The 11286-nt window shown below is 47.1% G+C and overlaps 1 protein-coding gene across 1 annotated transcript; it reads left to right on the top strand.

The window, feature by feature from the left end:
- The first annotated feature begins 3125 nt into the window (after window positions 1-3125).
- On the top strand, window positions 3126-10673 carry LOC309347519 (gastrokine-1-like). The gene is made up of 6 exons (XM_081872170.1): window positions 3126-3183; window positions 3544-3591; window positions 4531-4668; window positions 4780-4887; window positions 7889-8027; window positions 10415-10673. The coding sequence occupies exons 1-6, from the start codon at window positions 3172-3174 to the stop codon at window positions 10510-10512; spliced, it is 543 nt and encodes a 180-aa protein (XP_081728296.1). The 5' UTR covers window positions 3126-3171; the 3' UTR covers window positions 10513-10673.
- The last annotated feature ends 613 nt before the right edge of the window (window positions 10674-11286 follow it).

Below are 11286 nucleotides of genomic sequence, written 5' to 3'. Positions count from 1 at the left end.
AGAGGCAATGAGTTGTCGAAAACGAAGAATAAATGGAGGAGACTCCTCCTGGAGAGATTGCCAGAGAGCCAGGAGAATTGCCCACAGTGCCCACGATAGGTTCCTCCACATTCCTGCCTCCTGCCTCTACTGGGGGCTGGCCAAAGGAAACACTCTCCCAATCATTCTGTTCCCACCCAGCATTCCCAAATCTGCCGCTTCGCCCTTGCAGCTGTCAGCACTACATACTTTACATAGATTCCTTCTCAGCACTCACGAACTCGCCTGCCTGGCTCTGCGAGAGCCAAACACATCCAAGAAGCCAAACGCAATTCCAAAAACAGCCCTCATTAGTCTGATCTCCACCCTAACTACATCCGAGTCCCACATCCCCAGTCAGAAGTGACTTTGGAGGGCACCGTTAGGCGGTTGTGGATTGCCAGGCACTGCCCACAAGTCCGGGCATTGCACCTGGATTTTAACCTATTAGGGGACGCGGGTGGCACTGTGGGTTAAATCACAAAGCCTAGGACTTGCCGATCAGAAGGTCGGTGGTTCAAATCCCCATGACGGGGTGAGCTCCCGTTGCTTGGTCCCTGCTCCTGCCAACCTAGCAGTTCGAAAGCACATCAAAGTGCAAGTAGATAAATAGGTACCACTCCAGCGGGAAGTTAAATGGCGTTTCCGTGTGCTGCTCTGGTTCGCCAGAAGCAGCTTAGTCATGCTGGCCACATGACCCGGAAGCTGTCCACCGGCTCCCTCGGCCAATAAGTGAGATGAGCGCCACAACCCCAGAATCGGTCACAACTGGACCTAATGGTCAGGGGTCCCTTTACCTTTACCTTTACCTTTACCCAGCATCCATTTAGTGCATCAGCTGTGCCCAACTTGTTTGCTTTTAAAAGCTAGCCAAATTAGAGACAAGATTATTATCATTAATAATATTAATACTTGATTGAAAACAATAACAACCACCTCAAAGCAGTTTGCAAATAAGACAAAGCAATAAAATAATCAAGAGGAATCCACAACAACAATCTAAAACTTTCGAAAAGTTAAAGTAACAGCAGACTAAAAACAGATTAAAGCTCACAACAACTGTCTAAACATCTGGGTAGGCTTGTCTAAACAAAAACAAAAAATGTTTTTGCAGGAGTTGAAATGAATACAGTGAAAGCTTCTGCCTGATATCAATAGACCAGGAGTTCCAAGGAGCAGAAAAGATTATTTATGTCTGCGACAACAGCCGCACAGATGCTAACGGCCCAGAGATGGAAAGAAGACAAAGTCCCTACCAGAGAGGAATGGCAAACCAAGCTGTTGGACTACGCGGAAATGGCAAAACTGGCCAGAAAGCTCAGGAACCAAGAAGACAAAAACTTCAAGAAAGAATGGGGGGAAATTATAATTTATTTAGGAGACCACTGTAAGCAGATGAAAACATTAGCAGTTTTTAAACAACACTTGTAATGTAACAAACACTATGGACCATATGGAGAGATATAAAATATGGATTATGAAACAATATGCAGTTGAAAATGTTGACAATAGGACCCATGGAAGGGATGGTGGGAAGTCTGGAGATTCAGTGAAGGTTCTAAATATGGTTATGTATTTGGTACTGTTGTAACTCTACACTTGTAAAATCAATAAGAATTATTTAAAAAAGAAAAAAAGAAGGCTAGGAGTTCCAAAGTATAGGTGCTAAAAGATTGAATTCTTACAAACGTGGAATGGGTATTAACGTGGCACCTGCCCATTGCACTGATTCAAGCAGTCAAGTGGGCGCATGTGTGGTAAGGCAATCTCATAGGTAAACTGGTTCCAAGTTGTTAAGGGCTTTATATACAAATAGTTACACCTTGAACTTGGCCCAGCGGCAAATTGGCAACCAGCGCAGATCTCTGAGCAAAGGTGCGATATGGTGGCAAGGCCTTATTCCTGCCAGCAATTGTGCTGCTGTATCCTGTGCTAACTTTCAGTTCTACAATTCTGTGACTGTATTTTCTCAGCAGTCACCAACATCCACATATTTTTATAGCATAGCGCAAGATCTGAGTGCTGCCAGTTTTGGGGGGTGTGTGTGTGTGTGTGTGTTTGTGTGCAAACCATCTTCACCCAGATCCTCTTTGGAAGAGGAGCTGCCTATCGTGGGCATAACGGTGGGATTAGATCGGTTTGCATTAAAATGTGAACCCAATGAATTTCTTTCCCAGCCCCTGCTGACATCGTGTTTTTCTTGGGTTATGCTAATACTGTTGGAAGAAGCATAGAGGCAGGGAGAGCATGGATGATGCAGTCGGCTTCTAGACCAGCTCCTTTCCTTGGAATTGACATAATTGATTCACTCAACGTTAATGGAGAAAAACTGTTTGTTGCATTCCAGAGATTTCTCTGTTGTCCTTCCATCTTTCCAGTTCACCACATTTCTTCATTATTATTTTTTTTTTAAGTTTTCCTGTACATTTATTAGCATTTCTTTTTTCTTTTTTTCATTGATTTTCACACGTCCGAGGATTTCCCCCAGTATCACAGGGGCTGCGAGCCAGCCCCCACGTGCATGGGGAGGGGCGTGAAGCCCACAACCCCTACTCCTCTCCAGCTCGGAAGTGGCTTTGCTGAGGTATGAACTGGATGGCCCTTGATGGGCTTGCCAACTCTATCATTCTACAGTTCTGTGACTCAGAAGCAGCTTCAGCCCTCCTGATGATAATAATAATAATTAATCAAATTTGTATTCTGCTGTATACCTGCAGACTTGTGCCACCCTTACGGGTGGCGGTTCTTGCAAGTGCCACACTTAACTACACAACAGCCACTGAATGAAGTCTGCATCCTTAAAGCTGTCTATTAGGAGCACATCTCATAGAATCATAGAATCATAGAGTTGAAAGAGACCACAAGGGCCATCGAGTCCAACCCCCTGCCAAGCATCTCTTTGTGCTTGGTTCTAACTTACTAGTGAAAACAAATCTTTTTAGGACTTGGCTGGAAGTCTGTTTAAAACAAAAGATTAGGTTATTTGCCAACCACTTTTAGCTGGGATTAATGCCAGCCTGGAGCTACTTAAGTTGCTGCAGATCTCGCTAATCTTTCTGGACCTTGGAATTGCTGATAGGGAAACTTTATTTAAGCATAAAGTCTGAGATTTTTTCAATCCTCTTTTTGGGAAACATCTGGCAGGTGGATCAAATGAAGATTTTGGTAAGTACTGCTTCCAGCTTCGCCACGGTAGTGATAACAATTGTTTTCTTTTGGTGCCATCGGCTAATGGGATTGCACTGCAAGAATGGACGTGGTTAATCGCCTTATGAAGGTTTGTAATCTGGAACAAGTTGCTGGGCAAGAGAGATGGATATCTTTGTGGATATGGTAGCCATGGAAGACAAGCTGGTCTTGAAGATGTTTTGAGAGGTCCCAGCCCCACCTGGAGATGCCAGCAGAGATTGAGCCTGGGAGCTTTTGCCATTCTGCCCTTCCCCTGTCATACTGCATTGCATTTTGTTCAACAGGCCATTTAACCTTCAATAATTATCTAATGAGCAAATCTGATCTCTCCTTCAGGCTGTCCTCGTATTTCTTGTCTCCCTGACTTGTTCTTCAGCCAGTGATGTAAGTCACGATTTCTCAACTTTGGGATGGGGGAAAGGGGCTGACCCCATTTAAGGAGGTTACTTATTGTTTTATGGGCATTTCCTTATGAGGAACGGCTAAGGGAGCTGGGCATGTTTAGCCTGGAGAAGAAGAGGTTAAGGGGTGATATGATACCCATGTTCAAATATATAAAAGGATGTCACATAGAGGAGGGAGAAAGGTTGTTTTCTGCTGCTCCAGAGAAGTGGACACGGAGCAATGGATCCAAACTACAAGAAAGAAGATTCCACCTAAACATTAGGAAGAACTTCCTGACAGTAAGAGCTGTTCGACAGTGGAATTTGCTGCCAAGGAGTGTGGTGGAGTCTCCTTCTTTGGAGGTCTTGAAGCAGAGGCTTGACAACCATATGTCAGGAGTGCTCTGATGGTGTTTCCCGCTTGGCAGGGGGTTGGACTCGATGGCCCTTGTGGTCTCTTCCAACTCTATGATTCTATGATTCTAAGGGGAAGTGTGTGTGCGTCTTATGGAGCGAATGTAGGCTGCGCAGCTATACCAGAAGCCAGAACAGCAAGAGGGATTGCTGCTTTCACTACGTAGCGACCCCTCTTGCTGTTCTGGCTTCTGAGATTCAGAATTATTTTTTTTTCTTGTTTTCCTCCTCCAAAAACTAGGTGCGTCTTGTGGTCTGGTGCATCTTATAGAGCGAAAAATACGGTACTTTGCCCTTTCTGTGCTCCTGCTTTTTTCTGTGGAGGAAAGGCGGGAGATACATTCAATAAACAATACTAAAAAATTATATATCTTCATGATGACTTGATGTCCAGCTTTGATACAGTCTACTTGAAAAATTGCTGAAGCCCCCTCCATCCCCAGCCAAGGCAGAGTTTCATAGCCCCCCCCCTCCTGCATGCCTACCCCCTGCCTCATTCATTACAGTCCTTTTTTAAACTCACTAGGTTATTGCTGTGAAGCACCAAGGAAATACCGACATCAGCACCCACCAGGCGGTGAAGGTTAACCAGAAAGATCAAACGGCCAATATCCACAACTATGATGGGTGGAACGGATGGGATGCCATCTGGGATTACCAAAAGGTAACCCCCCAAGAGCAGCTAGTAATTCAGACCCACTAATTCTGGACAGGTCCATGGAGATTTGAATCTTTGGATTTATAATCAAAATCTGTCTTTTTTTGCATTTGATAGGGCCTTTTTGCTGCAAGGCTGTTTCGGAAGAGGGTCTGTGTTGTAGCAGCAATGGATTTTGAGCTATTCCCAAGCCTGGAGACTCTCCACAGTTTCAAAGGGCAGAAGGTATTGTAGTGGAAATTATATGCAGTGGTGTCTCGCAAGACAAAATCAATCCGTTCCGTGAGGCTCATCGTATAGCGTTTTTTTCGTCTTGCGAAGCAAGCCCATTGACAGCTTAGCGGATTAGCCCTATTAGCGGTTTAGCGGCTTTTAGCGGATCAGCTGATAAGCGGCTTAGCGGCTTAGGAAAAGGGAGGGAAGGGGAAAAAACCCGCAGGAACTTGCAAGACATTTCGTCTTGCGAAGCAAGCCCATAGGGAAATTCGTTTTGCGAAGCGCCTCCAAAACGGAAAACCCTTTCGTCTAGTGGGTTTTCCGTCTTGCGAGGCGTTCGTCTTGCGGGGCACCACTGTGCTTTGATTGGTAGCCTACATGAGAAGAGATGTAAAAACTGCAAGCGTGTTTGAGAGGATATTAGGAGAAACTGCTTCCTCACACCTGCCTTATGAATGTGTCCAGATGATGGAATCTTGATTTCCTACACCCAACTGGGTTTGCGCAGGCTGCTGAACTGGTTCACCTTGGACTGCAAGAATGAGCATCTTGCTATAAATTACCAAAAAACTAAAGTTATGATGTTTGGCAAATCTAAGAAAACTTACAATTGCTTGCTCGAAGGAAATACACTGGAGCAAGTATTCTCATTTCAGTATCTCAGTTTGGTCTTTCAGTGGGCAGGCTAATGGTCTGTGCACAGCTCCAATCAAGCACCTTATTTAGCTGGTAGAACTTTAAATGGACGACTACGATTCCAGCCTATGAAAGGGGGCAACTTGTTGCAGCCCACTTTAGAACTTTATAAGACCAGGGTGTGGCCAGAGATGTTCTATGGAGCATCACTGTGGGCCATGACCAATTTTGATTCACTTGAGAGACTCCTGCCAGTCCCTACCTCTACCAAAATAGCACTGCTCCCTGCAGAACTGGGTGTAATGCCCATTCAAGCCAAAGCCCTTAGACCAGCTCTGCTTTTTTGGTTTAATTCCCCCCCCCCCAAAAAATGTATCAAAATCCCTCATGACAATTTTGGAAGACCCCAAACTCATGGAAATGTGAAATGGAATCTGCTGCCATGAGGCTGGGACCCTCTGCCTCCTTTCTTGTGACACAGGGTTTTGAGAGAGCTAAAGAATTAATACTCCACCCCCCCCATTTCATCTTTTGAGAGAGCTAAAGAATTAATACTTCAAAGGCTTAGAGACACCAAGATGCAACCACAAACTACTGAGCTCAACATCTGTCAATCTAACTAAGTGTATGTTTTTTAATTCCATTGTATGCATCCCTGCCAAGATCGATTTGCCAAATGTTAAAATGAGGATAGCCTTTACACAGGCAAGACTAAATGTCCTTCCGTTAGCAGATTCGACGGACTGACATAAAGGAGTTCCTAAGGAGGACAGAGTTTGTGGCTGCAACTCTATGTCAATAGGAGACATAACTCATGTACTCCTAGAATGCCCTTTTTTATAATGACCTTAGAAACAATTATTTCCACCCATTGTTAAGATCGCAGAAAAGAGGGACGTCTCTTGCAAAGACCTGTTTTTTATGTCTGATGTAGAGAGGTTTATATCCTTTAGAACATCCAAATTTCTTACCAAGGCTTTACAGATTTGTGTAAGGAAAAATGAAACTTAAAGGGGGAATGAGAAATGATTTATCTTGTAGAGGTCAGGAAGTAGAAATGTTAACCACTATTATTAGCAGCATTCTTCTTATTATTATTATTTTTGTGTGTGTAATGGCTGCTCACTAAACACAATAAATTGAACTGAACTGAAATTATGAAAGTGCCAAGAATGTGCAGGAAAATCTCAGCCTTGAGCTGGCCTGATGGACAGTAGCTTGCCTTGTACTTCTTGCTGAACCAGGCACCCAGCTCTGATAATGCAGGCTTGATTTACCTCTCATGAAATTTATAGGCCTGGGGACTCCACTTTTGTGGGTTCCCCAAACAGCCGCTATTGTTCTGACCAAATGAAGTTGTCCTAAACATCACAATGGTGTGTGGAATGAAGAAATCCACCACAGACAGATGTCAGCAGGAAAATCTGCGGATCACTCCTATTAGATTTAAATCTGTTGCTGAAATAGGAAACTCAACACCAGGCACGGATTCCGTTGTCTGGCACAGCCACCTATTGTGATTCTCCCCTGCTATTGCCATAAGCGGAGCAGGCATACAGGTGAGCCACAGGAAGGGGGCTAATAGAGGAATTTGTGGAGGAAATTGGGCATGGAAGATGGATCAAGAAGGGAGCTGTTCAACAGTGGAATGGACTCCCTCGGAGGGTGGTGGCCTCTCCTCCACTGGAGGTTTTTCAACAGAGTTTGGATGGCCATCTGTCAGGGATACTTGAGCTGTAATCCCTGCCTTGCAGGAGGTTGAGCTAAAAGATCCTTCTTCAACAATTCTATGATAATTTTGGACAGGGCCGTCTTAAGCGTATCTGGCGCCATGGTGCAAAGATCCCTCTGGCGCCCCCCCCCTTTCCCAGAGTTGCCGACCATTTTTAGGGAGGACAGCGCTGCTGGCGACGCGCCCAGCTTTGTGGGGCTGGAGGAGGCGGGCAGCGGTTGGAGGGCAGCTCCTCCAGCGGGGAAGAGGCGGAGGCTGGACATGGCGGCTCCTGGTTCAGCTGGCCATTTCGTGCCATGGTGGCCATGGCAGATGGAGGCTCTGGGCACAGCGCTGCTTTGGCGCAGCATGGCGGAAGCGGGCGAAGGCGGCGAGCTGATGCTGGGAGACGCCACGTCCAGCCTCCACCTCTTCCCTGGCGCCCTCCAGAACTTGGCGCCCTGGTGCCCTGCGCCACCAGCCTCTATGGGTAAGACACCCCTGATTTTGGAATGCAGTCTTTTTTCTACTTAATTGATGAAGAATGGTTTTTTAAAAGTGAGGGAGATTTTCAGCCCTGCACTAGAGCATCTCCAAGCATGATCTCTGATCGTGATAAATTTCCACTAGTAATTCCAATTTTTTCATCCCTCCCTGGCACAGCTGTCCAAGAGCACCCTTCCGGCGAGTGACTTAACATTCTTGGTTGGCAAGACCCGTGTCCAGAACACTGTTCAGTTTGGAAGCCCCATTGAGCAGCTCTGCAGTGGGATTCCTGTGTACTACGCCTCCAAGGAACAAGGTGGGACAGTTTTCTCTTCCTCTCTAGCTGCAGAAATGGCTGTGTGGGGTTAAACTCAGTGGGCAGATAATCTTGGTCAACCTGGTGCCCTCCAGATGTTTTGGACTACAATTCCCATCACACACACCCAGCCAGCATGGCTGTATGATGCTGGGACTGGAAGGAGACGTTGTCCAAAACATCTGGAAGGGGACCAGGTTAAGGAAGGTAGTAGGAGATTATGACCTGTCAGGTTGACACACAAAGGAGAGGAGGTGGCCTCCTTATCCTTTCTAAATGTCCTCACTAGGGAGCAGGACATCAAACCCCACTTGACAGTTGTGCAGGCTGGTCAAACTGCTCTTGGAATGGGAGGGCCTCATCCTGGCTGCTGAGCCAAAGGGAGAGTTGAGCTCAGATTAAGGTTCCTTTAAGCAGATGAGTTTTTTTGCTTGGATGTCCTGCTCCTACCATTTTCTGTACAGCACAGGGAACACCTCTGCTGATCTGAACCCATTTCAAGCCTCTAGGTCAGTGGATTCCAAAGAGGGCAGTAGTGCCCACCATATATCGGGGGGGGGGGGCTCTAAGAGGCAAGGGGGTAGAAGGGGGCACTCGAGGGGCAAAAGCTGGTATCACAGGATCAAGTTCATTAGTTTTGTTGAATTCATTAAACAAAATAGTTTAAACTGGATTTTGGATAAATGTGCAGTTAATTCCTACTGTTTGGAATTTTATTGTGTCACTGTCTTCCTTAGTGGGTTGTGCAAACCCCTATTCGGAATGCACTCGTACCTTGGATCCTGAACACTTTGCGAGTCAAACGTTTTGGCTCCCGAATGCCACAAACCCAGAAGTGAGTGTTCTGGTTTGCAAATGTTCTTCGGAACCCAAACATCCGACATGACTTCCGTAGCTTCTGATTGGCTGCAGGAGCTTCCTGCAGCCAATCAGAAGCCACACCTTGGTTTCTGAACATTTTTGAAGTCGAGCAGACTTTGGATTCCATTTGACTTCCGAGGTACCACTGTAATGGGTAAGGGAGGGGTTACTGGAACTGGGGTGGGCGGTCCAAAAAAAGTTTGGGAACCACTGTCCTGAAGGAGCCTTGGGGTTTGGGGCTGTGTAGAAGGGACGCGGGTGGCGCTGTGGGTAAAACCTCAGTGCCTAGGGCTTGCCGATCGCATGGTCGGCGGTTCAAATCCCCACGGCGGGGTGAGCTCCCGTCTTTCGGTCCCAGCTCCTGCCCACCTAGCAGTTCGAAGTGCAAGTAGATAAATAGGTACTGCTTTATAGCGGGAAGATAAACGGCATTCCGTGTGCTACGCTGGTGCTGGCTTGCCAGATGCAGCTTCGTCACACTAGCCACGTGACCCGGAAGTGTCTTCGGACGGTGCCGGCTCCCGGCCTCTTGAGCGAGATGAGCACGCAACCCTAGAGTCAGACACGACTAGCCCTTACGGGCAGGGGTACCTTTACCTTTACCTTTAGAAGGGTAAAATACTACAGCAAGAAATTAATCACCAGCAAACACACACACACACACACACACACACACAATGCCAAGACTTTTGTAGGGAACAGTTGCATGATAGCCAAACTCATTCCAATCCAGTTTAAGCTTCTTGTGTAGACGTGATTCAAGCTGACTTTGCAGAGTGTATAGAACATGGGTCGGCAAACTAAGGGCTGCGGGCCAGATTAGGCCCAACTGCCCTCTGGATCCGGCCTGTGGACAGTCCTAGAATCGCTACTTGGATCGGTGTGATCTTTTGGGCTGCACCATATATATTTTTTTGCATTTTTGGGGGGCGCCATTCCCCCACCCCTCACACACACCCCCTTCCTCCTCCTGGCTTCTCCCCACCCTGCAGGGGAAGGGAGCTGGGCTTTGATTGGTGCCAGCCAATCCAAAGCCTTGCTGCCCGAGTGCAGAGGTGCGGCCCAGACTCGCCACCCGCCTGCCGGCCTCTCCGTCCATGGCCGCGCTGTGGGCATTGTGACAGGCGCATTGTGGGGCATTGGCTGGAGCTTGGCGTGCCTGCTGGCCCAGCGCCCAGGAAAGCTGGCCTGGAAAGGAGAGGCGATGCCACCGCCACCGGCTCCCAACTGCAGGCAGAGTGGTGGAGGAGTTAGGAAAGCAGGGGGGGGCTGGGGGGAGAGAGGAGCCCCCCTCCGCTGTGTGCGTGCACATGCGCAGCCCAGCCTGCCACAAGGTCTGAGGGGTGGTGAACTGGCCCCCTCCTAAAAAAGTTTTCTGACCCTGGCGTAGAAGCTGCTTAGGGGTGCAGGACCTGCATTTATTTTCCAGGCCCCCAATTTGGAAAGGCCAGCCATGTCTTGGGGATGGCAGCACTGTGTCTGGTACTTTTTTGCTAATATTCGTGTTGTGTTTTCCCCCTTCACAGGAGCAAGCCTCCCCTTGCAGAGTCGAGGGTGTGCTAACGTTGGGATCCTACGTGGCTTATTCAACATCTATCTCTGCGGCAACATTCCTAGCTGCTAAAATGCTGGCCAAGAGTCCACAGAGCGAATCTTTGCCTTCCTTGTTCTCCTCACAACAACCTTCTCGCTGTTCATGTTTTCCTCTCCAGCCACTGCTCAGTTTTCCATGTCTAATCCATCTATCAGCACTTGGAGAATAATAATAAATGTTTACAACATGAATGGGTCTTGATTTCAATTTCTTGAAATTTGAAGGAAGATTTAATAATGCGACATGAAGCACTGCAGTCAGTTGTGTCTCATTTTTTAAAATTCCAACATGCAACCACAGAGGCTTCAATCTAGGTGAGAAGACCGGTCTCTGTGTTTGTGGGGGGAGGGCAGGGAAGAGGGGCTTTCTATAAAGCATTAGCCTCCATCCCTTCCTCACGTCTTAATTTGCCGCAAAGAGACAAAAGTAGCACCTCAAGTTTCGACAGCTGGATTTCTGTTCAGTTTGCCCACTTCCCAAATTGGTACTCAGCTGGGTTCCCTGCATGGAAGAGGCGCAGAGGCCTTTCTGCAGCCACAGCGTGTCTCTAATCAGCTACACTTTGGAACTCCCTGCCTATTGATATCTCGCAGGCGCCTTCACTGTGCTCTTTTCAGCTGAAAACATTTTTGCTTAGACAATATAATAATAATAATTGATTATTTATATCCCGCCCATCTGGCTGAGTTTCCCCAGCCACTCAGGGCGGCTTCCAATCAAGTGTTAAAAACAATACAGCATAAAATATTAAAAACTTCCTTAAACAGGGCTGCCTTCAGATGTATTTTAAAGAGAAGATAGCTG

This window comes from Podarcis erhardii, assembly GCF_964252035.2.
Source record: "Podarcis erhardii genome assembly, chromosome: 7".
NCBI classification, from domain to species: Eukaryota; Metazoa; Chordata; class Lepidosauria; order Squamata; family Lacertidae; genus Podarcis; species Podarcis erhardii.
Note: the sequence above shows the minus strand (reverse complement) of the source record. Positions and strands in the feature narration are given on the sequence as shown.